General features: G+C 45.7%; 1 protein-coding gene across 1 annotated transcript in view; it reads left to right on the top strand.

The window, feature by feature from the left end:
* Positions 1 to 26881, top strand: part of jmjd1cb (jumonji domain containing 1Cb) — a gene marked incomplete at its 5' end in the record, with an annotated part of 149118 nt that overhangs the window by 111849 nt on the left and 10388 nt on the right. The window contains 21 exons of the mRNA XM_080020913.1: positions 174 to 279; positions 495 to 619; positions 1782 to 1925; positions 2687 to 2728; positions 5581 to 5860; positions 6696 to 7256; positions 9834 to 10188; positions 10572 to 11568; positions 11914 to 12105; positions 12461 to 12633; positions 13407 to 13566; positions 13950 to 14546; positions 14760 to 16974; positions 20053 to 20254; positions 22577 to 22791; positions 23025 to 23177; positions 23318 to 23407; positions 23718 to 23842; positions 24240 to 24483; positions 25101 to 25321; positions 26015 to 26368. Coding sequence (XP_079877039.1) covers positions 174 to 279; positions 495 to 619; positions 1782 to 1925; positions 2687 to 2728; positions 5581 to 5860; positions 6696 to 7256; positions 9834 to 10188; positions 10572 to 11568; positions 11914 to 12105; positions 12461 to 12633; positions 13407 to 13566; positions 13950 to 14546; positions 14760 to 16974; positions 20053 to 20254; positions 22577 to 22791; positions 23025 to 23177; positions 23318 to 23407; positions 23718 to 23842; positions 24240 to 24483; positions 25101 to 25321; positions 26015 to 26368 — 7551 coding nt within the window. The remainder of the gene's footprint in view (positions 1 to 173; positions 280 to 494; positions 620 to 1781; positions 1926 to 2686; positions 2729 to 5580; positions 5861 to 6695; positions 7257 to 9833; positions 10189 to 10571; positions 11569 to 11913; positions 12106 to 12460; positions 12634 to 13406; positions 13567 to 13949; positions 14547 to 14759; positions 16975 to 20052; positions 20255 to 22576; positions 22792 to 23024; positions 23178 to 23317; positions 23408 to 23717; positions 23843 to 24239; positions 24484 to 25100; positions 25322 to 26014; positions 26369 to 26881) is intronic.

The raw sequence follows: 26881 nt of genomic DNA on the forward strand, positions 1-26881 counted from the left end.
AATTCTTAAACTTCCAGGCCAATTAAACCCTTATTCTTATGGCATGTCTTCATCATTTGTTTGATGTAATCTCAACATATTATAAGACGCCCCCCATATCCTGCTTTGCAACATTATTTTTCCCGCTGTGTATATCTGAATGTCCACTCTTTCTCTCTCTTTGTGCATTGCAGGATGAAGTGGACAGCCAGAGCCCCGTATTGAGAGACAACCCTCAGCTTCATGAAGAAGTGAGGGGCTGGCTCAAAGACCAGAAGGTCCAGGAGATTTTTATGCAAGGTAAGGTCGTACTCCCATGTTGTCCCAAATACTAGGCTTTATACTTTATACAGTACTGCATGTATTATAGTGTTATAACCACTCTGTTTTTATATGTGTATAACTATCTATATTTATTTCCCTTCCTCCCTTCCCCAACCTTATTTTTGTTCAATTCCTCCCTTCTTTCCCTCTTCCAACTTCCTTCCTGTCTTTCTGCCTGTCTGTGGATGCAGGTCCGTATTCGTTGAATGGCTACCGTGTGCGGGTGTACAGACAAGACTCAGCCACCCAGTGGTTCACTGGGATCATTACACATCACGACCTCTTCAGTCGAAACATGGTCGTTATGAATGACCAGGTTAGCGGCCACCTCTGCATGTCTTGAAATCTTAAAAAGAATTCTCTTCAAGGTGTTCGTGGCGATCTGGCATGTTTACTTCAATGCTACATACAAATAATACAAATATTGTATCATTCCTAGGCGTTCACCAGTTGAGGATTTTTACCTTTTCACCTTTTTCAGCCATCACACGTTTGCATTTCTGACTTAGTCTTAAAGGATTTAAAGGATAAGTTGACCTTTTTTTCAAGCCAGGCAATAAAATGTCGGATCATTTATAACTGTTCATAGCACTGTCTCGCTGAATGATTTGCTATTGTGAAACTTACCACTGCTACAGCTTCTCACTGTGCTTTAAATGCAGGCCGATGGGGCAAAAGTTTAGGCCTTAAAATAAAATGTTGAATCTCTTTTGAAAATCTTTTTGAAAACTCATCATATTGTTGGACAGTCTTTACATGTTCTACCTGTCGTACCCTTTAAAAAAATACCTCAACCTTCACCCCGACTGGAGTGATTCAGGGGATGCGTTTGCAGACCCATTGTGTATTCTCTTTTCTTGATTGTGCGCTCCTCGTTAAACTCCTTGATTGTCCTTTGCTGTTTTCCTCGGATTTCACTACTCTGCCAGGTCACCCACTCCCGTCATTATTCAGGGAGGCACACCAAGCTGTTAAACTGAAGGTCAAGGCTGACTCAGTGACGCAAAATGCATTGAGGAGTCATAGATTCACATTCAGCCTACTGAGCTTGTTAAAGGGATACGGCCGTTTTTGGGGTGGAAATTCACTTTTTATAGTAATTATGATTTAAAGTAGTTCAGAACGTATAACTGCATTCAAAACTAAGGTATAGATGAGAGGCTTAAATAACTCTTTTGAGATTCCGGAAGGTGTATTTCCCTTATTTAACAGGAGCTAGGTTAGTTGATCCCCTCTGCAGCCTTGCATTGGGCTAACACAGGGAGCATGCAATGGGGTATCGCTTATATATATATATTCTTAGTGTATAGAGTTGGAGAGTTGGAGATTTTTTTAATAAATCTTTTAGTCCCAAATGACAGTAGATGACATTTGCAGGATTAATCTAGAGTTATCGCTATAGGCCAATCTCGGGAGCCCTAATGTCTGCGATACTAATATGCGGACCTGGTCTCACAGTGGCCTGTATGTGCTTTCAGGTGCTAGAGCCTCAGAACGTTGACCCCTCCATGGTCCAGATGACCTTTCTGGATGACGTAGTTCACTCCCTGCTCAAAGGAGAGAACATCGGCATCACCTCCAGGCGCAGGTCACGATCCAGCCAGAACAACAACACCGCCCATGTGAGTACACGTCCACACACGTAGAGGGAACTTCCACTAAGAGCAAAATGCATGTGTGCTATATGTAAGAAAATAGCACACATGCACAAAAGACATACACACATGCTATCCCAGATAACGTAAAACAATGACTGTGCACAAGGAGACGCACAAGCTAATAACTGTAGCCGATTTGTCGCTCTCTTGCCGTTGTAACTGTCCCGCGCTATCTAGTCTTTTTGACTCATGTTGCTGCCACCGTCGCCACCCATTTGATTTCTAACACCGCATGTTTCTCATTGAGCCATTGCGCTCACACTATTTGTTTTATAGACATGGGTAAACTGAGTCTTGGATGATTCAAAACCAATGACATTTTTTTTTTTGGCATTTGGAATATTTTCAAGACCTGGCCATCCATTCATACATTCTCACATAACCATGAAGAAAAATACAAAGAAGTTGACTCTGATTCCCTATGTTTGGGTGTTTGTCATAAGAGCTTGCTTAAAATAAAGTTCCTACGTGCTCTCCTCTACTTTGATTTATCATTATAACACACAAACACACACCTATACTACACACACCCATTGCAGTTGTAGACCAATGGGTTCCACGGAAGGAACTTAGTGGTCTCTGAATAACTCTGTTAAACAATCAGAGAGTCACTGCTGACCCCACAGTCATTAACAAAAATCTCTCCCTGTCCCACATTGCAATTTCGTTGTGTTATTTTGCTTGTTTATTTTTGATTTATTTTTTATGTTCTTTACACATTTAAGACGGCGGGAGGGAGACCCGGAGGGACCACTGGCAACACTCAGGTACTCCTCCCCTTCAAATCCCTTTGAACCCATACAGAATTGATACGGAGAAAAGATCCGAAGTCTGAGTTGAATCAAGAACTGGAGTTGTGCTTCATTGAAATAAATGCTTTTGAAATCAACATTTTCTTCATCTTAGTTCAATTCGTAATTCACCAAACAGACACGGTAGCTCGCAATGTGGGAAAACAGTTTCCATATCGTCTTTTGCTTTCTCAAAAGCAACATCTTAGTTGTGATTTTACAGTACTGCTACCTGATTCTGTCTACCTGATTGATTGATTCTTCTGCTCTGGCATCATGATGTCAAACAGCGGTTTCTCGGTAGAAAAATGAATGCACCAATCAGCGCCACGGGCGGGACTAACGCCGTTGTCATAGCTCTGCGCCGCTCGGAAACCAAAGAGGAGTAATAACGATGATGGCGACCGACAAGATAGACGCTGCTATCGAGGTTCTAAATCGATTAGAAGTACAAATTACATTAAAATCCGAAGAGCACTCGTAGTTTGTTTTCACTTTCACTCTTAAAACCCCGGCAGAACCAGCGTGCTGGCATAGCTACACATCAGTGTCTACTGAAAATGAGGTTCGAGTCAGGCAGATACGTGGGTCTCTTCTGATTGGTTTGAAAAAATTGACTCCCCCTCCCCCACAGAAATCATTTAGAGTGGAGGCAATGTCAGACTGTAGATAGAAACGGAGTGCAACGAGTTGACAATTCCGTCTGATATCAGGAAACTGTTACCAGGATGTCAGCTTGATTTCAAGTGGAAATGTTATCTTGAATAAAAAGCTGAGTCAATTTCAATGCATTCTGCCCTCAGGGGGCAAGCATAAGAAAATTAAACAAAAGATTATGAGAGATTCAATTTGATTTTATTCGTGAAGGTAAACCTCTAACATTTTAGGTAAAACTAACTCGAGCAGCAAAGGCCTACCCCTCGTTTCCCTTGAAAGTCTCTCTGAATTCTTCTAAAAATATTCAAATACTATTTTGACCTAATTTGACCCCCCCCCCATACTTTTAAGGAATATTCCACTTTATTCTTCCAGCACACTCACTTCAAAAAGACTCTCAGTTGACTTTTCTCGCACTAGCTTGCTAAAGAATATGCACTCATATAAGTAATTGATTTTCCCCGTTGAACCCCGTAGCCCACTATATCTCTGTAAGTGCATTAGCATGATTTTGATTAAATAAATCGACCCCAAAGGCAAGTGAGGCCCAATATCAACTTATTGTTTAAATTAGCAAATATAAGGCACCAAGGAGCTATCAGGGTCTTCTAGATGCAGTCATGCCATTAAACACTCTCAGGGGTCTGACTGCCACTAGAGCCGCCCATAGGTGGTTTTATTAATCTACCCTCCGTTTGATAAAATCCCCTTCAAAAGGTATATTAGAAACGCAGTGCCCTAGTTAATCCGGCTATTTGGAAGTCCAACACAAATTATTGTTTCTACTACGTTATTATAATAATTGAGCAACCTTCAGAGAAGCACTTCAGAGAAATGATTTCCGGCCATTCCATATGGAAGCAACTCCCTGACGACAGATAAGATACCCGAAAACCCAACACTGGTCATCCAACGTGTGGTTGCCATAGGAACACTTTTTTTTAGGCTTGTCCAGACAATGAAAAACCTTTTTATGAATCCAGACAAAAGTTCACTTTTTGGTTCATTTGAGATGCCATTTATTTCATAACATTTCATATTTTTTTAGAAAATACATGTAAATTACTTATTCAAAACAAACTTTTTTATAAATGACCATTATTATTATTATTATTATTATTATTATTATTATTATTATTATTATTATTATTATTATTATTATTATTAGATGAGGAGGATATGGCTCTATGGCCAACTTCATAATAGACTAATTTGAGCATTTACTGAAATGATTGTTCAAAATTCATTTATAGGTTTATGGTTAGACAACCAACTGTGTTAAGTGTGCACTTTATTAAGTAAACCTGTACAATCCAATTCCAATACAATCAAATACACCAGCTTTGTCATGAATTATTTTTTTATGAAGTTTATAATGTTCAGTTTTTGTTGACATATTCGGAAATTTGTAAATTTAATTATACTTTTATGACAGGTCATGTGGTGTTGTACTGAACTACATTATATTGAGAGTTGTTGAGATTGAGATTTTCTTTTAAAAAGTTACTGAAACAAAAATTTATGAATCGGAACCATGGATTGTTTTTATTTTATTTTTTTGTTGTGTATTTGTGACAATTTTGTTTTTGTTTTGATTGTAAATTACAATTGTTTATCGTTTCCTATTTAGAGTAATTTCACTTCTTTTTAGATTTTTATCTTTGGCTTCTTTTGCCTTTTTGTTTAATCGATACAGTGATTTTAATGTTTTGTTTTAATATTCCAAATAAAGAATAAAGGTGTTTCAAAAATGTTTGTTCGCCCTATTGACATACATGAAGGGGACAGAATATTAGAAACTCCTCTGAATATAATGCAGCTCAGTACAACACCACCACCAACTATAACCTTGATGCTAAAACATATCATTGAATTAACACCTCTTCTATGACAGCGTAAAAAACCCTGAACATTATAGGCAACATAAAGCAAAATGTATTGCTGAGCTGGTGTATTGGATTACATTGGATTGTACATTTGTACCTAATAAAGTGCACACTGGTGTTTATCCATAAATGGGTCCTCTACTCCATTCCTCTGGTTTGAGTTGTCCGCAACCCACCTTTCGTCGGCCTCTAAATGCCTCCGAATGCTGTTGGCTTGTGGTGTCTGTATTTTTGCATCGTCCCTTGGTATGGACAGTATTGACATTTTTATCCCCTTCTTTGCAGGGTCACTACACACGAGCCCAGGCCAACAGCCCCCGACCCATCATGACCTCATCTGGCCCGGCGCCCAAAAGCTCCCAGGGTGCGCTGGCCTCCCAGCAGCAGAGCCAGTCCCAGCAGGGCCAGCAGCCAGTCGGCCAGTTGCTGAACTCGCCCGGGGGTGGCGGGCGGGAGCAACGGGAGCAACGGGAGCAGCGCAGCGCCCGCTCCTCCCGGAGAAAAGGATCTGACAGCAGCGTTCCTGAGGAGGATAAGGAGAGGAGAGAGGAGCACACAGCCAGGGGTGAGAGCAACACCCAATGCACTGGAGAACACCGCCCAGTCAACTAGGCCACTGACTCCATTTGAGATATTTTGTCGAGGACCCCAATCTGAGCAGGTTTTCATTGGTGGATATGATTTAGTCCAGTTCGGCAGATAACAGTGAAACTAGGATCAATCACTCATGATTCTACATTCTCTAATGGCAAACGTCTTGTAAATTAAATAATGGTGAAGTTTACCAATTAAACGTTTTTGCTAGGAACCCCCTGGAACCTCTTGTAGGACCCCTGGGGGTCCCCGGACGTCACCTTGACTCTGATCTAATTCCTCGTTTCGTCTTCTCCCAAAAGAGAGAGCAGCAGCAGCAGCTTTCACTATGGCCACACTTCCTCCAATGCATTTGTCAACTTCTGCTCTTTCCTGTGCCAAGTGGAGAATATGACAGATATATAGATTTTAATATAGATATCATCATATGAGACAAGATATCGTCTGGGATTTTGACTATCGTTATATTGTCATATGTTGTCTTTAAGGCTGCACTCTGGACTTCTAATTGCCAGACTACTAATGATTATTCCTCAAATGTTTCAATATCACCAATAGTCCCCAAACGGCAATGTAGCATTATTGAGGTGTTCTTCAAAAGATATTTAGATAGATATTGATATTATTAGATGCACAGAGCAATGATCTGTATCCAAGAGCCAGCTCGCTCGCCAGTCCCAGCTAATGATGTGTTTATTATGTTTCTAAATTTGGGCTATGGGTGAATCTTTTATGAACCGCTGCTCGAATTAGATGCATATTCAAATCCATGTGGAATCTCTCATGCGTGCTCTCCCGCCACTCAGAATCCAAGTCCAAGGCCAAACAGACTGTGAACAAGCGCAGGAAGGCCGAGGAGGACGAGAAGAAGGCGGGCCTCAAGAGGCTGAAGACGGACATGACGTCGGACCTGTCGGAGAGCAGTGACTCCGAAAACATGCACAACAAGAGGACGGCCCACTCCTCCTGCTCTTCCTCCTCCTCCTCATCCTCCTCCTCCTCCTCCTCCTCTTCCTCTTCCTCGTCGGAGCCCAACTCCGAGAACGAGCTAAAGACTCGCGGTGCCGAGCTGAAGACCGGCTGCTCCTCCAAGCTAGAGGAGGACGAGAAGCCGGTCACGCTGATGCCGAGCGCTAAACTCAACGATTCTTCGTCTCTCGTCGGACAGCTGTCGCCCTGGGCGGAGATCCAGGCATCGGTGGACGGCAGAAAGGGCGTGGTCAAAGACACGGGCCCTCTGTTAGGGAAGGAGGAGGAGGAACTAGCGGCGGTAACACAAATCTCCCGCTCTCCAAGACAACAAGCACCTCTGATGAGTGACTCCGTCCAAGGCTGTATCATGGAGAGCACCAAGAGCACTGTGAAAGGTACCATATTATATCAGTGTTGTGACGTGAGACTTCATATCGTCCAGGATTTTAGTTATTGTAATATGGCTGTATTCTTTATCTTTTACTTTTACTGCTTTTTTTCTTATAGAATATTTTGTGAGGCTTAATTCTTGGAGATCTTCAGTGTTTGTTTCCCACAGAATTAGATTGTATTTGTGGTGGTAGCTGACCAGCGGGGGTGACTGGGGGAGTGCCCCCGTTACGCACGGTGCTTTTTTCGCAGTAAAATAAAATGCATCGAAAATAAAAACACAATATTTTTATTTGCTTTATTGAGAGGGATACCCGATCGCTCCCTCTCCAATGTCTCCTCAGAGGACACACACAGGATCCAAAATGTGCTTGTGTTTTTGATCAACGATGTCATATTATTTTCGAGGGCTTTAATGCACGATCAGAATGACAGATGAATTGATCCAGGACTATTTTTTTTATTGTTCATATTTTTGTGAAAAACAATGGATTTTTTTTCGATTGGGGCTGTTTGAGGGATTTTTTATGGGCTAAACCTATTTGTCCTTAATTACTTTTCATATTCTTTTCACATGTTACATGTTAACAAATACCTCGTAGCTTGGATGAACCGGGCGTTATCGGTAGTGAAAACTTTTACAACCCGCCTCTTTTATCTGACCGGTGAAGCGTCTATAATGTGTCATTGATGCGCACTGCTGCTGTTTGGCTGTCGACAAAAAGTTACATGAGAGAGGAAAGCGGCGGTGCATCATACAGAGGAATTCAAGCGGCGCGCTCCAAGCGATAATGTTTAATGAATGCTCATGAGGCGGTTTCGCAGCACCGGAGGGCGGATATTTCAATCCGCAGCTTGGGCACGGCACCAAAATGAGGCACCGAAATCTGCATTGCGATTCGGTCCAGAAGATACCGATCGTATAGGAACCGGTGCCATAGTGGTACCTGGTTTCAGTACACAGCACAACGGGATGTTTAGAACATCCTGCGCATGATCATGTTTTGATTTAGTGTGCATGGAGAGGAGGAGCTATTCACAGATGGGTCTGCTGTCAATGCGTTTGTGGGAGAGAGAGACAGACAGAGAGAGCGAGAGCGGGGCAGTCAGTGCGGTGTGTGTAGCTCTACGATAGAATACGATTTTACCCATTGTAAATACAGTGGAAACCGCTTATAATGATCACGGTTACAGTGATCGACCGCTTATATGGATCAAAAAGCGTGGGACAGAATCATTCCTATACAAATGCTGTTTAAATAATTTGCATATATTATTCAAGTAGTCCACTTAAGGTCTTCATTTTGGAAAATGAACTACAGTATTTATTATTTTTCTAACTTTACTTCCATGATACTTTGCCTCGCGATAATTCGTCTGCAGTGGCGGAGCTACGCCGGGGCTTGCCAGTGCTATAGCCCTGTCAATATTTTGCGTAGCACCCCACCCCCCCCAAGGATTTCCTCATAATTGTACATTTTCATTAAACATTTTAAATCCTGTTTGACAATTATTTTAAGTTTAAAATGTATTTGACTGATAATTCGTAAAACAGGCAGGTGTAGAGCAGTGGCGTAAATGCATAATGGAGAGGGTGTGTTTTTATTGTGTTTTTATTTTAGATGTATTTATTTCCTCTGTTTCCTTATTGAACGAAACATAACAGCCCTGTGTGTCCCGTGTCAGGTTCCGCAGCGTCATTGATACCATTAGATGGAATTCTGCGTGAGAAATAAAGAAAAAGAAAAAAATTTGGTTGTAATAATCATCCGCTCATACTGATCAGTTAGACCCTGACAGATGTGATCACTCTAAGAGGTGCCACTGTAGTTAAAAAATAATAGAAAATCAATATCTGGCGGTCAATGTTAATATTGTAGCGGGCCACCACAAATAAATCAATGTATGGGAAACACTGGTGTTACCCCTTTGGTTCAGATTAATTATATAAGGAAAGCACCAACAGCTATCCCCAAAATATTATTACATTATCAATATGGAAGTATTGGCCCTAAAATATTGAGGCAGGATTTTGTTAATGTCACCCCGCTGTACAGTATACAGAATGTAAAAAGGTAGACCGCCATACACATTCCCTGTGTCTGTCTTATACATATTTGTGCTATCATCCAGCTTTAGTTTGTGAATAAAAACAGCAATGTCTTCTTGGACATGCTACATCATCATACAGCCACTCTGGTTCCTTTCAGCACGTTGTGGGTCGATGGCAACACTTTTGCGACTGTCTTGTCCTCCCAATTTGCGTATTCATACGCAAATTTGGTGCACACTGAATAGTTAGCTGTTTTGGGCAAAGCGACCATTTTATATAGAAATAATATATATTCTATGCTGATGGGGTGCTCCATTCATGCCTGATTGGTGGAGTGTCTTATGATATAGAATCCAGCCGCATTCATTTTAGACTACCTTCTACATTGCCCCCCCATTAATATCCAACAGTGAAGTGACCAGACCAACTAAACAATTTGCCCTGCTAAATAGTATGCGAGCGTGCCATTTCAGACGCAGCTGAACAATTCAAGCTCAACAAACCTTGTGGTTCTCCTGTTCCTTGCCAGCTGTGCCCCGATCCCAGACACCGTCTTCGTCCCACCTCCACAGCAATAGCGTGATCGACATCACCGAGGAAGCCCAGGCCACGGTGCACAGGGAGAGCTCCGAGGCCGTGACGGCGCTGCTGGCCTCCCAGAAGGCAGAGTCCACCGCCCTGTCCCCGTACCTGCCCCTCAACCCCTCTCCCGTCGCCTCCCCGCCCCTCGTGCCCCCGTCCCCCTCGCCGTCCGAGGGCTGCCGCAGGCCAGATGCCGAGCAGCCAGCCGCGCAGCTGCCGCAAGGCATGATGGGAGGTGGCGGGACCGCAGCCCGTGGCTTTGGGGGCGGCAAGATGGAGTTCGCCCACTCCGAGGTCATCAGGTGAGAGAGGGCGTGTTCCCAGATCAGAATCATCTCTGATTGTGTTCCTGTATGGACAAGTCAATGAAAATTGACTGTTCATCTTCCAATCTTCAATACCAAATGGCTCTTCTGGAATAAAAAGCATTTATGATTATGAAGTATTTTTATGCTACTATGGTAGTGGAATAAATGTAATTGTTTGTATGACAAGTAATAATAGTGGCTGCCCTAGTTTAATATTCTGATCACCGCATTACCAGACTGTGCAGAATGTTCATCGACATTAATAACTTTGTTTCTGAATACTTCGATTGATTTGAGTTGTGAGTAATGTATGAAACTTATCTGAAGACACACATATGGGTACATACTGAAATCATTCCCTTTTTGTTCTGTTTCAGACCTGTGATGTCTATGGCTGAAAATGTGGTGCTGGCGGAGAAGGAGAAGGCTGCCCTACATCACCACCATCATCACCATCATCAAAAACCACACCATCACCAACCACACACACCGCAACACCAACAACAGCAGCAACACTACAGCGCCATCCTACCCTGCATTAAAAGCCCGTCGGTATTAGAAGAAACGCGGAAACATCAGCAGCAGCCGCCACCATCCCACAAGATGAGGGCAAGTCCGTCTCCCGATCTGTGCAAGCCCAAAATCAGCCCCAACGCAGCCCTCGTTCCAACACAACACGACATCCCCAAACCCAAATCCCAGCACCATCCTCAGAACCCCCCCTACCCCAATGCCAGCCCGGCTCCCAAGCCCCATCCGGGCCTGCTGGACATCTCCAGACCCAAACCCAACACCTCCCCCGACGTCTCAAAGCATAAAATACCCAGATACTCTGATACTCCGCCCACGCAAACGGGTCGTCTGCCTGTCAAGCCCGAGCCCCCGGAGACGCCGCGGTCCGGCTTCAAACCGGTCTCGGCTCGCTCCGAGTCCGGGAGCGGTGCTTCCAACAGCAATAGCACCAAGAGCCCCCTGATCATCGATAAGAACGAGACGTTCACCGTTTACCGGGACCCGGCGCTGGTTCGCTCCGACGCAGACAACTCTGCCGCTGCCACCGTGTCCTCCAACCACGTGGCGGCGTATCTCCACCCGCACCTGCACCCTCTGCACTCCCCTTCTCCCCACTCCCCGTGCCTCAGCTCCGCCTCGCTCCCTCATGCCCCCTCCCATCTCCTGGCTCCTCCCCCAACGTCAGCCCACCCCCATCCCCATCCCCATCTCCTGCCTCCGGGAGTGCTGGCGGCCATGCCGCCCCCTCCCACTGCGTCTCTCCTGGCAGCGCACCCTCGGCTGGACTCCCCGGGGGGTCTGGGACACCTCGCTTTAGCCCACAGCCACCCAGCAGCCGCTCACCAGCAACAGTTCCTGCAGGTAGGGTCTCACACCCAAATGACCTGGGGGCCACCGGCCAGCTGGAACATATAAAATTGAACATAGACACCTAGTTTTTTTTTATTCTGTTTTATATTCTGAAAACAGTAAGTAAAATTGTGTGGATTAAATAAGCATTGTGATTTTGATAAAAGGGTTTGATAACTCTGATTAGGGAAGGGTAGAAGGGATTAAACAAAACACAAAATATTAAACGTTGCCAAATTGTACACCCTCTTAATGTCTGTTTCTCTGGTGTAGATAGTCTACTCATATGTACTTGGATGCCTATCTGTGATACATTGGGAAGGAAGAAAGTACTAGAAACCATCTTCCTGTTTGCAGAGCCAGGGCCCCCCACCACCTCCTCTCTTAGCCCAGACCCACAGCGGGGCGGCGGGGTTGGGCCTATACCCCATCCTGTGGCAGTACCCCAATGGAACGCCCTCCTCGTACCCTCCGGGACTCAACCTTCCCCCGGCTGCCAAGTGGGTGCATCCCGACAGCATGGCCATAACGGAGGCATCGCTCAGAAGGGTACGTGGCGGAGGTTGACTAGTCTAGAAAATCTGTTTCCAAAGTACTTTCTAAAATATTGGACCTAATTTCACAGGGTATCCATGGGTCATTGAAAAGTATGAAATCAGTTTAGCAGAAATTAACTTATTATTACAGGGATGAATACAATTTCTAATGACATTACTCATTACTCAAGTATTATAAAAGTATGGTTTTAAAAAGCTACTGCAAATGTTGAATTAAGATGGTCATGGTCTTTGCCTTTCAAAACAAACTCCAAGACTACTACTACTCCAAATAGTGCAGAGGGAACAAACTGCTGGAAACTGTGTTAGGGCTGTTGAGGATTAGTTGTGTTTTCCCCCATTGCCAGAATACGGCCAGTCCGTGGTTGCACCAGGCTGCCGGTGGCTCTGGTGACAGTCTTGGACTGCTGAGCCACGTCCCCGTACGACCAGCCAGCGCAGACGCTCATCGTGCCGCCGTCAAGATGAATACGCACGCCAGCCCTCCTCTCTCCAAGACAACCGTGGAGCTTCACAAAGAGTGAGTAAAACCTGATGAATGGCGAGGAGAAGGAGTTCTGCATCAGCACTTTCATGTAGAACATTCTTGAGCTTCTGATTTAGCAGCTGTCTTTGTAGTTAATCAGACCAAAACAATACTTTTCCAATACAACTCCAATACAACTCAAGACTCAGCTATTCAGTGAAGAACTGATGGTGTATAAACAATAAGTAGACAGAACAACCACACACAGCCACATACCAGCATTTTCGTGGTGCTTAATGTTTGATATTCAATCATACCACAAAATAAATGCTCATTCAGCTCAAAATCTGTACAAAAGACGAGGTACTTCATTAACACTAATCTCTTAATTTTGCATCCAGTGTAATAGAATAAATGCACTTGCGGTTTAATAACGAGGTGTAATGAAGTAGAGGATGGGGGCTGGCCTACTCTCTCTTGCTGGCTGTCTAGTTAGGCCCCTAAGTGAAATTTTGAAAAGCGCGGTCGTGTTTCTTGGCTTCATTACCTCGTGTCTCAGAGATCCACTTCACGCTCTGATAGAACGTGTTTTTGTGGAAAGAGAAAGAAAAGATGTAGTGGTGGTACCAAGTAACAGCTTTTAGTAAGATGTACGGTGATTTCTCAATGCAGCAGTAAATGTTGCTGTGCCTGATTTAATTGATTGAATTAGAAATTAATTAATTTAATAAGATTTAGCTTGACACAGTCTTCATTTTGTTATTGTCCTCAGCGATGGATGTCATAATCTCTTTGTCTATCTCTATCCCTTCCCCCGTCTCCCCCAGTGACACGGATAAGAAAGGTTTCATGGACCCGATTAGAACCCTGACGTTGGCCCAACTGAAGCAGGAGCACACGGACCGGAGTCGGACCCCCCCGGGGAAAGACGCCCAGCTGCATCGCCTCTACCTGGAGTCCCACAGCAAGCAAGCACGTCTCGCACAGGTATGGAGACGCTTCACACATCTTCACCATTTCAAACCTCACTGGAAAAATGTTGAATTTAATAATCTAAATCCGTGCATTATTAATGACCTCTTAAAACAGCTTTTTAAAACAGGCGTAATCTGACTATTCTAATTATATATTGTTTAAAATACTTAGCTACATTCTATGAGCTCCCTTGACCCTAACATATAAGGTAGGCTGAATAAATTACCCTGAGCATGCGGATATGATAGGCTTAATATGGGTTTAATTTTCTTACATAAGCCAGCAGTCTGGCAAAACTGGCTGAGTTACAGAAACTGTCTTGGGATTGGATTAAGTTCCCAGAGTGAGGTGGCAAACCACAAAGCTTAAAGTGGTTTTTTTTTGCCCCTTCCCAGGATGCAGTGCAGGCAGCGGACCGAGCCAGTAAATACAAAGAGGAAAACCGCCGGATCCTCCAGGAGAGCATCGAGGTCGCTCCGTTCACGGCCAAGATCCAGCGCTCCAACGGGCCGGGGATGGACAGGGAGCGGGAGAGGGAAAGAGAGCGGGAACGAGAGCCGCCCTTCCCTTCCCGCATCCCCTCCCTCGCAGCCCCCAGCCCCAAGGTCAGCCACCACCACCCGCACGTCGCCCAGTCCGAAAGAAGCAACTACTTCACAACACTGTCCAACAGCGTGGTGAACGAGCCCCCGAGACTTTACCCCTCCAAGGAGCTCAACTCGTATTACGACAAGGTGTCTGTCGGGGCTCCCGGCGTCGTCGCCAGTGTTGGAGCCGCGGTGCCTGGCCAGGGAACGCTCAACAGCTACAGCTCGAAGGCCTCGCTCTCCAAGCCACCTCCGCTCATCAAGCACCAGCCCGAAGGAGGGGAGGGTCTGGCCGGGAAGATCACGGAGCAGCTCAGCCAGCAGGCGGCGCTCGTCCAGCAGCATCACGTGGGGATAGAAAGGATGGAGCGACGCAGCCCCTCCATCTCCCCTTCGTCCTCCTTGGCCACCAACCACCATCATCCCCACCAACAGCAGCACCCCCACCAACAGCAGCCCCACCAACAGCAGCACCCCCACCAACAGCAGCCCCACCAACAGCAGCCCCACCAACAGCAGCCCCACCAACAGCAGCACCCCCACCAACAGCAGCCCCACCAACAGCAGCATCCCCATCAACAGCAGCACCCGCACCAACAGCAGCATCCCCACCAACAGCAGCACCCCCACCAACAGCAGCACCCCCACCAACAGCAGCCCCACCAACAGCAGCACGCCCACCAACAGCAGCCCCACCAACAGCAGCCCCACCAACAGCAGCACGCCCACCAACAACAGCCCCACCAACAGCAGCACGCCCACCAACAGCAGCCCCACCAACAGCAGCACGCCCACCAACAGCAGCCCCACCAACAGCAGCACGCCCACCAACAGCAGCCCCACCAACAGCAGCACCCCCACCACCACCACCACCCCCACCCCCACCATCATCACCACCACCAACAACAGCAGCAGCTCAGGGGAATGCCATCTCTTCACAGAGCACCCGTGTTCCACCCCCCGACCCAGCACGCGCTGGAACGGAAGGAGGCTGCTGACCGGGAACGGGAGAGGGAGAGAGAAAGGGAGAGAGAAAGAGAGAGGGAGAGGGAGAGGGAGAGGGAGAGGGGTGGTTATGGTGGCCGCCTGTCACCACCAACTCTTACGCCAATCCAGCCTGTGAGCTTACCTGCGGCCGGCAGCAAGACATCGACAGAGCAGCAGAAGCCCCCCACGCTGCTACCAGAGCTCAGGGAGGTCAAAGGTCACGGAGCAGCCACTGCTGCTACTGTGACCTCAGCCAATGCTGAGTTGGTAATGATGCATTCATCAGCAGAAGGCTGGAGGGGCGGCGAAATGTTTCATGAGAGAGGGGCAGAAAGAGGAGGATGGGTTACTGCAGAGAAGGGAGTGGTTGCAGCACGGGGCAAACCACATGCCGCCATGGCGTCGGTTATTGTGCGTCCGTCTACATGCATCAAATATGACGGCAGCTCATCTGGTGGTGCTAATAAATCTACTGCTGTAATCCATAAAGACCTGTCACAGGGGAGACTTTACCCAACCAAGCCCCAAGGAGACTGCCTAAGGCTAGGGGACGGTGTTAAAGACCGTGGCTGTAGCCCCGGAGCGGGCCGAATTATCCAGCCCAACACTAACCTGGACGACATGTGTGTACAGTATAAAAATACATTGATGCGCAGTGTGCAGGGAAACTTTGGTGCCAATAATAATATTTCAATGGGGAGGACTGAGATTTTAGCCTCACCGGGATTTGGCACACTGGGCGGGATTGTCACCCCTGACCTGGGCTACTCTGTTTCAGCGAGGGGAGAGTTCACAGCTCATAAAGCTGGCCTTGGTGGCCGTATGGTAGGCCACTCAGGACTTTCAGAGCACCAGGAAGGCTTAGGGTCACGCACCACTTCTCCAGGAGGCTCTCTGCCGCCCCCTAGTCCAGCAGGAACCCCCCGCCCCAGCCCCAGCCTAACGCCAACACCCAACTCCATCCCCAGTTCCAGCCAAGCTTACTCGCCGTCCTTTGTTCACCTTAAGAAGCACAAAGCCGCTTTGGCTGCGGCAAAATCCAGGAACAGTTTTGCCAGCGCCCCATCGAGTATCGCTCATGGAACTCCCTCTGTTACCCCTGATTCAACTGACAAACCTGCTCCTAACAGCTCCCCTCCTCCGCCCTCTTCAAGCCAAGCCTCGTCATCATCCATGGACAGCGGGAATAGCAGCTCAGCGAGTGGCAGTACCACTCCAGGCAAATCCAGCCCGCTCCCCAATGGGCAGCCTTCTGGATCGGGTGTGGCGGGCAGCGGACAGCCTAGTAACTACCATAAGCTCAAGAAAGCCTGGCTGACCAGGCACTCTGAGGAGGATAAGAACACAACAACAAGCGGCAATGCAAGCGCCGCCACTAAACTGGATAAGTCGTCTGGAATGGCCGCGATTGCAGGCAACATGGGAAGTACTGCCACAGCCATGTCAGAAATTATCAAGCCGTGTTCAGTAAATCTGATAGCCTCCACCTCCAGCGACATGGAGAAGGGCAGGGAGAGTGGGAGCAAGGCAAGCGAAAGAGAGAGGCAAGCGGAGGAGAAACTGGGAGGAAGCGATGCGGGAGGGGAAGAGAGGAAGCCGTCCACTCCGGCCAGGCGAGGGAGCAAACGTGTGTACGAGTCAGGCTCGGAGAGCGCAGGGGACTCGGACGGCAGCGAGAGCAAGACAGAGGGACGCGCCAAACGTCAGCCAAAGCCCACGTACAAGAAGAAGCAGAATGACATGGCCAAGCGGAAAGGTGACAATGAGAAGGACGAGGAGGAGCTGAAGCCCAATGGCATCTTCAGGTCGGCCCGGGAGAAGACCAAGCTCAAACTGGCCAGTAGCAGTAAGTCACTTTCCCCAGCTAAATGCAGCTGTTGTTAGGTTAAGCATTTTGTTTTTGTTGAATAAATACAATATGACATGAAAGCAGGAAACAAAAAAGCTGGATGAAGGGCCTTGTTGAAGGCCAAAGATATTGCCTCCTTCATCCAGTTTGGTTTTTCTTTTCTGTTTGTTGGTCCAGCTGCTCAGTTTTTGTGTTTTGGTTGTTGTACACTTGGGTAAAAAGAGTTGTGAAAGCGCTCTGACTGCTCATTTCTCACCTCTAAGATGTTCTATAAAGCTATGATACGAAAAAATAATTTTTCCCACAGTCCCGACGGTGTCACACAGAGTCTTTGTTTATACAGAAAGGAGCTATACACTGTCACCTATAAAGCCACTCCAAAGCTAATCCAAGCCCTGTCTATCGCTTTGCAAAAACAGGCTGGCTCAAATTAAATATCTGTAGAACCACTACTCTCCCAGATTCTCCTCTGAATATTGACCCAAGTCTCTTTATACAACGATCAGCCACATCACATCATGGTATCTGGCACCAAGATTTTAGCAACATGGATGGGTGGATCCGGCTTGTTGTTCCAACACATCCCACAGATGCTCGATCAGATTGAGATCTGCAGAATTTGAAGGCCAAGTCAACACCTTGAACTCTTTGTCATGTTCCTCAAACATTCGTGAACAGTTTTTGCAGTGTGGCAGGGCACATTATCCTGCTGAAAGAGGCCACTGCCATCAGGGAATACCATTGTCATGAAGGGGTGAACTTGGTCTGCAACAATGTTTAGGTAGGTGGTAAGTGTCAAAGTAACATCCTTCTTCTTCTTCTTCTTCTTAACATCCACATCAATGCCAGGACTCAAGGTTTCCAGCAGAACATTGCCCAGAGCATCACACTGCCTCCGCCGGCTTCACTTCTTCCCGTAGTGCATCCTGCTGGTGCCATCTCTTCCCCAGGAAAAAGAAAACATGATTCATCAAACCAGGCCACCTTCTTCCATTGCTCCATGGTCTAGTTCTGACGCTCACGGGCCCATTGTAGGCACCTTTGGTGGTGGACAGGGGTCAGCATGGGCACTTTGACCGGTCTGCAGCTAAGCAGCCCCATACACAGCAAGCTGTGATGCACTGTGTTCTGACACCTTTCCATCAGAGCAGCATGAACTTTTTCAGCATCTTGTGCTACAGTAGCTTTTCTGTGGAATCGGACCGGAAAGGCTAGACTTCACTCACCACGTGCATCAATGAGCCTTGGGCACCCATGACCCTCTCACCGGTTCACCGGTTGTCCTTCCTTGGACCACTTTCGATAGATACTAACCACTTCCCATACCGGGAACACCCCATAAGACCTGTGGTTTTGGAGATGCTCTGACCCAGCCGTCTAGCCATCACAATGTGGTCCTTGTCAAAGTGGCTCAGATCCTTACACTTGCCCATTTTTCCTGCTTCCAACACATCAACTTCAAGAACTGACTGTTCACTTGCTGCCTAATATATCCCGCTCCTTGACAGGTACCATGTGACGAGATGAGCTAATGTAATTCACTTCACATGTCAGTGGTTTTAATGGTGTGGCTGATCGGTGTATAGTGAACTGCCATGACACAGGCTGCCATGTCTCCCTCTTTAGTTTGTCATACATTTTCCAGCTAGAATTATTCACCACTTGGTCTGGTGTTGTCGGTCTTTCACTCTCTCTCTTCCAATATATGTCTCTGTGTTTTTTAACGTTCATATTTCAATGACACGTTGGATATGAGACGTTGTAGTCATTCTACTGCACAGCCCTGTCTGGCTCCTTTGAGGTCCTCAACAGCACAAGAATTCCGTGACCGCAGAGTCTCGGGTTTTACACAATTAACAACATCTGGTGGGCAGTTGTGTGTGTGTGTGTGTGTGTGTGTGTGTGTGTGTGTGTGTGTGTGTGTGTGTGTGTGCGTGTGTGTGTGTGTGTGTGTGTGTGTGTGTGTGTGTGTGTGTGTGTGTGTGTGTGTGTGTGTGTGTGTTTGACAGCAGGAGAGTGAAAGCATTTTATAGGATAAATTACATTTGCAAGCTCCCAAACTTAAGAGATGGCGGGTGAATGTGTGAGAGAGAGAAATAAAAAAAGTCAGAGACAGACAGACAGATACACATAGAAGGACAGACAAAACAATAGACATAGAGAGCATGGGGATGACAGGACGATCAGAGAGAGAGAGGATGTTGAAAAGGAATCCGGGGATGAGTATTTTTCAGTTTGTTAACTTCATCTTTTTCCCAGGGGTTGTCTTTGGGCCTCGAGCCAATAAGTGTGTCTGCGTTACACACGTTGTTGGATGGAGCTTGTTATGGAGCTGTAACCTGATGCGGCTTCTAATGCTTTCTGGGCCGCTATTAATGTCAAACCAGTCAGTGTGTGTGTGTGTGTGTGTGTGTGTGTGTTTCTGTGTGTGTGTACGTTTGGATGCCCAGACTGCCAACTCACACATGAAGTCATCAGTGCAGTCAATGGTGGACACTTATGGCACTTACTGCCTTAATACACACACACACACACACACACACACACACACACACACACACACACACACACACACACACACACACACACAGAGTCAAACAGACCTTAGCCAGTCTTTACGTGTGACCTTTGCAAACCATCACACAGAGAACCATGAAATGTCTTTTACCATCTTTTACCATCTGGTTGCTCAGGCCTTGAACATGGGAAATACACGTTTTTTGTATCACACACACACACACACACACACACACACACACACACACACACACACACACACACACACACACACACACAGACAGAAACCCTGATTGAAGGTTTTTTGTCATATAATGTATGAGCTTCTATTTATAAAACATATCGAGAGAAAAAAAATCAACTTGGAGATAAAAATATTAAATCAGGGGATCAGGGTTTTGCCTATTGGCAAATGTTTACATTTCTTGGCAATTTTTTAAAATTATTTTTAATTGTATTGCCTTACTGTAATTTCCTATCCATCTATCTATCTATCTATCTATCTATCTATCTATCTATCTATCTATCTATCTCTCAATGCGAACCCGTTCTCCCCAGACGGCATCCCCCGCTCAGTGCTGAAAGACTGGAGGAAGGTGAAGAAGCTGAAGCAGACGGGCGAGTCCTTCCTGCAGGATGACTCGTGCTCCGAGATCGGGCCCAACCTGCAGAAGTGCAGGGAGTGCCGGGTGATCCGCAGCAAGAAGGGTGAGGAGGCGGCCCACTCCCCCGTCTTCTGCCGCTTCTACTACTTCAGACGGTAAAAAAATCTAGCTTCTCCCTCAATTTCAATTCAAGTCAAAGGGCTTCATTGGCACAGGAAACTTATGTTTACGCTGCTAAAACAAGTGGAAAACAAGAAGTGATACACTAAACTGAAATCATCTTCTCAAATACAAATGCACTTTATACTGTACATTTCACTGAAGAATATAAATAAGTAAGGATTACATATAAATGGAGAAATACAATGCATTTCTTTGGACTAGCCTATCTTATTTCTCCATCCGATATATATTTTTAAACATTGCTGTTGAAAATATACTGTATAAAATAGTGCTCTCTCTCTCTCTCTCTCTCTCTCTCTCTCTCTCTCTCTCTCTCTCTCTCTCTCTCTCTCTCTCTCTCTCTCTCTCTCTCTCTCTCTCTCTCTCTCTCTCTCTCTCTCTCACTTCCTCATTGTATTGACGCTGGCGGCCTCTTGAGTCTTTCCTATGTTTACCCCGAGTGCTCCTTCTGTATATTCAGTCCAAGTCAGTCCGGGGGTTGAGGCGGCTCACTCCTCTTTTCTCGTGCACTGTCGAACAATGGGAATATTTTCCATCAGATGGGAAGTTGTCAGCTCCACACTGGTGGCCCCCGTGTCCCCCCCTCTCAACCCGCCACAACACGTCTTCTCTAAAGTGTCACCGCCGCAGAATAGATCCCGGGCCCAGATCACCCTGACAATACCACCGAAGAGTCCGTGCTTTTAATCAAATAATGCCTTTGCCCAATGCTCCACAGCTTGTTTTGTAGACAGAGTAGTCGTCCAGATCGTCAGAATAGCTCACATGTTGGGCGGGGGGAAAATTGGAAACAGAGAAGGAAGGGGCTTTTTTTTCCTTTCCATTTTTTCCCGCTCACATTCTTATCTGCAGGATCTTTTGCAATTAAGGCCACATTACGAGCCACGCTATTCTAGCTGTAATGGGGAAATTCTGTCTTTGTCTCACATTCTGTATCTCTATCTCCTACTGATTGCACACACAACCCCACCCCCCCCACACACACACACACACACGCACACACGCACACACATACACACACACACTCACACACACACATACACACACACACACACACACACACAAATGTGAGTTGGATAATCCAGCAGCAGCCTTCTGGGGTCTCGCAGGGTAAATCTGACAAAGAGGCTTTTCCACTCAGTAATCTTCTCCTCGTAGCGAGACTCCGCTGGACGGCTGCACCACCGGTGCCGCTTGCACTCTCTGCAGCTCGGATCTCTTCCAGTCTCCAGTCTCCTCCTCCATATGTCTCTCACCCTTCTGTCTCCCCCATCCACCGTCACGGCCGTCCCCTTAGCGGAGTCGTTCTCTCGTAATTTGCCTCCCTTTATCGGCCACGTCCTGTACACTGTCAGTCACAGCAGATTTGAGCCTCGGAAAATGTTTACCTCAGCTAATCCCTCGCCTTGGTTGACTCGGTGTCAATTTGCCGTGCTTTACACACACACACCGAGCGACGGCACCTCGTCCTCTGCCCCAGGGCAGCCTGTTCCGAGCTAATTGATTTCCTGTTCACTGTGGCGAGTGCTGTCCTTTTTTTTTTTTTTTCTTTCTTCTTCAAAATTTGTTTTGGCTGGAAGTGACTAAAGCCGTAGAAGAACTCTCTGATCGGCAGCCAAAAAGCAAGCAGCAGCCGTTTTAGCTCTAATTCTTAAAGAGATTTTGTGTCATCGTCAAATGTCATAGTGCTGAGATAAAAATAATAAATCGTTGTCACAATACGGTTCAGTTATATTGTGTCAATTTCTGAATTGCATGCAACCCATATTATGCTTAATTTCAATACCTCCATAGTCAGACATATTTATTTTATAAAATATTTCATTTTTGTTTTAGACCTTATTTGTTTTGTAATGCATGTGGTATGGTAAACTGTGTCTAAAAAGCCAATAAATTGATATTGAATTATTGAATATTGAATATTGAATATCAAAATCGGATTCAATCAATATTAAATTTGAATTATGACACTTTGTATCAAAAAATAGAAATGAACCGTGAGATCCTGCCCAATATCCAGCCCTACCATCTCATATAAAATGTGTCCTTCCTTTAGGATGTGACAAAAAATCTCCACTGAATCACCGTTTCAAAAGACAACAATAAGATTAAGTTCGTACAGCGTTTGAAATCACGATCCGTATTCATGTTGTTTCACAATTTAGGCTTTACAGAAAGCTTTTTTTGGTCATATTTAAAAGTCTATGGTGATGTTCCATAGAGCGACGAGACTCTATAAACCTGGATCCAACCGACGCGTGTGCGTAACACCTTCTCTCCGCCCTCCCTTCCAGACTCTCCTACAGCAAGAACGGCGTGATCCGCATGGACGGCTTCTCCACCCCGGACCAGTTTGACGACGAGGCTCTGTCCCTGTGGGTCCCCGGAGGTCTGGAGGAGAGCCAGCTGGACCAAGCCACAGCCAAGTACATCCTCAGCTTCATAGGGGACAAGTTCTGTCACATGGTCACCACTGAGAACACCGCGGCCAGCTGGGTCAAGAAAGACAGTAAGATTTGGTCATTACCAGGGCGGATTAGAGATGTTTGTTCAAATTGTTAAGACACTATTTGTGCGGTAGTTCCCTGGCGCCCTACATGTAGCCTATCACTACATTCATATTATCGTTTAATGTCTTGGAGGTGTTTCCTCTTTATAGCATTAAGGTACGTTGTAACAACGCAGTGTCATCTTACGTCACTGACCACAGAAGGAGACTCATTGCGCTCAATCCTTTCCCAGTCAAGCTGGCGTGGAAGCGGGCGGTTCGGGGCGTGAGGGAGATGTGCGACGCCTGCGAGGCCACGCTCTTCAACGTCCACTGGGTGTGTCAGAAGTGCGGCTTCGTCGTCTGCCTCGACTGCTACAAGGCCAAGGAGAGGAAGAGCTCCAAAGGTCAGTATGGAACGCAGTGGAGCTTGTGTGCGTATGTTTATGTGCGAGTGTGAACCTTCGCGTTTTGGCTGACTTTGTGTTTCCGTGTGTGTGGGTGTGGGTACACCGAGTTTAACCTTTCACTTCTCCTCCCCCCATAGACAAAGAGCTGTACGGCTGGCTGAAGTGTGTTAAAGGCCAACCCCACGACCACAAACATCTAATGCCAACTCAGATCATACCTGGAACTGGTAAAAAGACAATACATGAATAAACACTCTTTTGTGTATTTTTTTCTCGGAGGCTTAAAATTCAATTTAAATGTATTGTGTTCTATAGAAACAGGTGAGAGAACTAAACAACCGCGATGTGTAGTTTATTGACGTAAGAAACCATAAGGCTACCACCGCACCATATAAACTTCTCCAACTCACTATTTCGTTGCTTTGATTTAGATCTTTACTGAAAACCTGTCTCATTTATTCCCTCCTTTTTTTTGAGAATCCTTAAAGGTAGAGTTTTGATGATGTACAACCTCTCGTCTGAATGCTTCCGTTTCAGTGCTGACCGAGTTGGTGAGCTCCATGCACTCCCTGAAGGAGAAGTACGGCATCAAGTCGTACTGTCCCTGCACCAGCAAACAGAACCTCCTCAACAAGCTGCCGCCCACCAATGGCGTCTCACAGGTGCTTACAGATTGTCGCAGTGCCGACTTCATTCTGCAAATAGATTTTTTTTTCATTACCAAAATTGTATTTATTGAATTTGTTTTTCAATTCATTTATTTATATATATATATATACACACACACACACACACACACACACTCATTCATTCATTCATTCATTCATTCATTTATTTATTTTTTAATTTGTTTGTTTGTTTGTTTGTTTGTTTATTTGTTTGTTTGTTTGCATTATACTAATATGAAGTGATAAAGTGCATATTGCACTTTCTCAACTTTTACAACTTGTGCAGGAGGCCTAATGATGGCTGTATATGTTATAATAAGACCTGCTTCAGATTGTTCCTCTAGAATGCTGAAGAATCTCTCTCTCTCTCTCTCTCTCGCTCTGTCATCAGGTCCTACAGAACGTTTTGAACCACAGCAACAAGCTCGCCCTGGTTAAGACAGAGCCCGGCACACAGCAGCAGAGCTCAGACCGCGCCGCCGTCAAGACAGCCGCCGAGACCAACGGCGGCGGAGGCGGAGGCAGCAGCCCTGGCAGCAACGGAGGCAGCATCCCCGTCACCCCCCCAGAGTCCCAGTCACCGCTGCACTTCCTGGCCGACCTGGCGGAGCAGAAGTCACGAGAGGAAAAGAAAGGTTTGAGAGAGAATCCAACATTGATAACATTGAATTTATAGTTTAAATTGTAATAATTAGTCTGAATTTGCCTTATAATTGTCAGTGACAGAACCTTACAGTATGTTTATTAGTGCAATATTTACAAATCTATGGGTATGGCTGTCACCATCATCACATTCTATTTAATGATTAGTATTTCTGATTCTGATTCTGATTCTAAACTGCTTAGAATTAAATAAGAACTGGTTAATCCCATTGACTTTTCATTGCAATGTTTTTATTCATGCAATATAAGCAAACATTGCAATCATTATTATTTCTCGATGAAGCAGTTAGTAGGAATAATGCAACATTTGGGAATGTGGAGGTATAATAGAAAGGGTTGGCTATTTGAAAAAAAAATTGTTTTATTGAATATTAGGCCCTTTGGAAGGAAAGACGAACGTTATTAACCAGCAATAGAGATTTCAAAGTAACGCTTCTGTTCTGGAACAATGAAATACAATGACGTTTATGTTGTTATCCCTTGTAAAATATCCCTCATTTCTTGTTTTCACTTGCATTCCTCGAACCGGTCTGCAGTCCCGGCAAAAAAAAACCACAAACTTGTTTTTGCTCCCACTTGCCATCAATAGAAAACAAGGTGTCCGTGCTGCTGGGCAAATCAATAAAGGAAGAGAAGGAAGGGGACAGCCTGGAGGTCCTCCAGCAGTGCAAGACTTCTTCATTGGTGGCAAACAGCACGGAGCAGGGCTCGACACTGAGGGATCTGCTCACCACCACGGCAGGAAAGCTCAGGCTGGGATCCACAGACGCCGGGATGGCCTTTGCACCGGTGTACTCTACTGCATCACAGGTACACACACACACACACACACACGCGTGCGCACACAGACACACGCGCGCGCGCACACACACACACACACACACACACACACACACACACGAGGTTCGATTTTGGAGGCTGTTTTGAATCGTAACTCAAAAATGTGACCGATGTTCAGTATGAAAGCACAAATAAATCAAAATGCAAAACAGCTCAACAGCAGGAAAAGGTGAAAGTGATTTGGAAAGGCTTCTTCGCCGCTGTATTTCCCAAGTAGTGAACTATATAGAGTGTATGATGTTGTGTTCAGGATGTTGTGAATGATTGGAACAGAGCGATGGGAACCTTATGGAAGCATATACAGTAAATGGTCCTAACTGCTGAAAAACATAGATTCAAACTGATGCATAATTAGTGCAATAAAAGCGACGTAATGAAGGGCGGGTGTCACATGTTTGCATCTGACACTGAAAAGGGAATGGAATTGGGTTTGGGAATTAGCATTTTGAGCGGGCAACAAACTAAAAATGTGATAACAGTATCAGTATCTAATACAATATTATCAGCTTGATAATATCGGATACAGTATTTTTGGTGACAAACAAGTGGTAAATATATGAATTGCTAGCAATAATGAACACGCATGGTCAGTAATCTTATTGAAAATAAAATCTTCCAGTATACTTATTGGTCCTCCGCCCCTCTCTGCCCGTGCTCCTGCAGACCTGTAAGGTTGGGCGAACCATGCCCAACATCCTGGACGACATCATCGCGTCAGTCGTCGAGAACAAAATCCCAGCCAGTCGCCAGAATGCCAACGCCAAGCTGTCAATCAAACACGAGCCTGTTACCCCTGTAAACAACAACAACAACAACAACCCCGCCCCCGCCCTGGCCGAGGACTCCAAACCAGACAGGAAGAAGCTCCTGCCAGTGATGGTGTCACCGGAGGAATTGGCCAATCAGCATCCGGATGTCCCCCACTGCTGGCTGTACAACAGTCGGCTGCTGTGGCTGAAGGACCATCGCAATCAGAACAACTGGAAGCTCTTCAGGGAGTGCTGGAGGCAGGGACAGGTAAGGCTGTCACCAGCTGCAAGGCTTATTTGTAGGGCTGGGCCGGTTATTTCACAATCGGGCGATTGACAGTTATCGAGGGTCACACACACACACACACACACACACACATGCAAAAAAACGTCATAATTGCAGGTTGTCAATGTTTTTCTAAAATGTATAAAATAATCTACCTTTCCTATAAATATACATAAATAAATTCATATATGCTTGAACACCCCTCCCCTTCCCTCTGAAACAAAGCCGACAATACTTCCCCCTGAAATAATAGTGCGGTCGCTAAAATGCACTGTCTTCAATGTTTACTGTGCATTGCAAAGCAGGGTTGTTTTTAATCTCCCTTTTGCAGTAGACTATGTAATAATTATAACAATAATAATAATAATAATAATAATAATAATAATAATAATAATAATAATAATAATAATAATAATTTGATAATAATAATAATAGTTTGAAATTGACTAATGAGGACACGTTCAGAATATGTACCTCATGAATATTCATATCTTA

This window comes from Zeus faber (genome assembly GCF_960531495.2).
Source record: "Zeus faber genome assembly, chromosome: 20".
NCBI classification, from domain to species: Eukaryota; Metazoa; Chordata; class Actinopteri; order Zeiformes; family Zeidae; genus Zeus; species Zeus faber.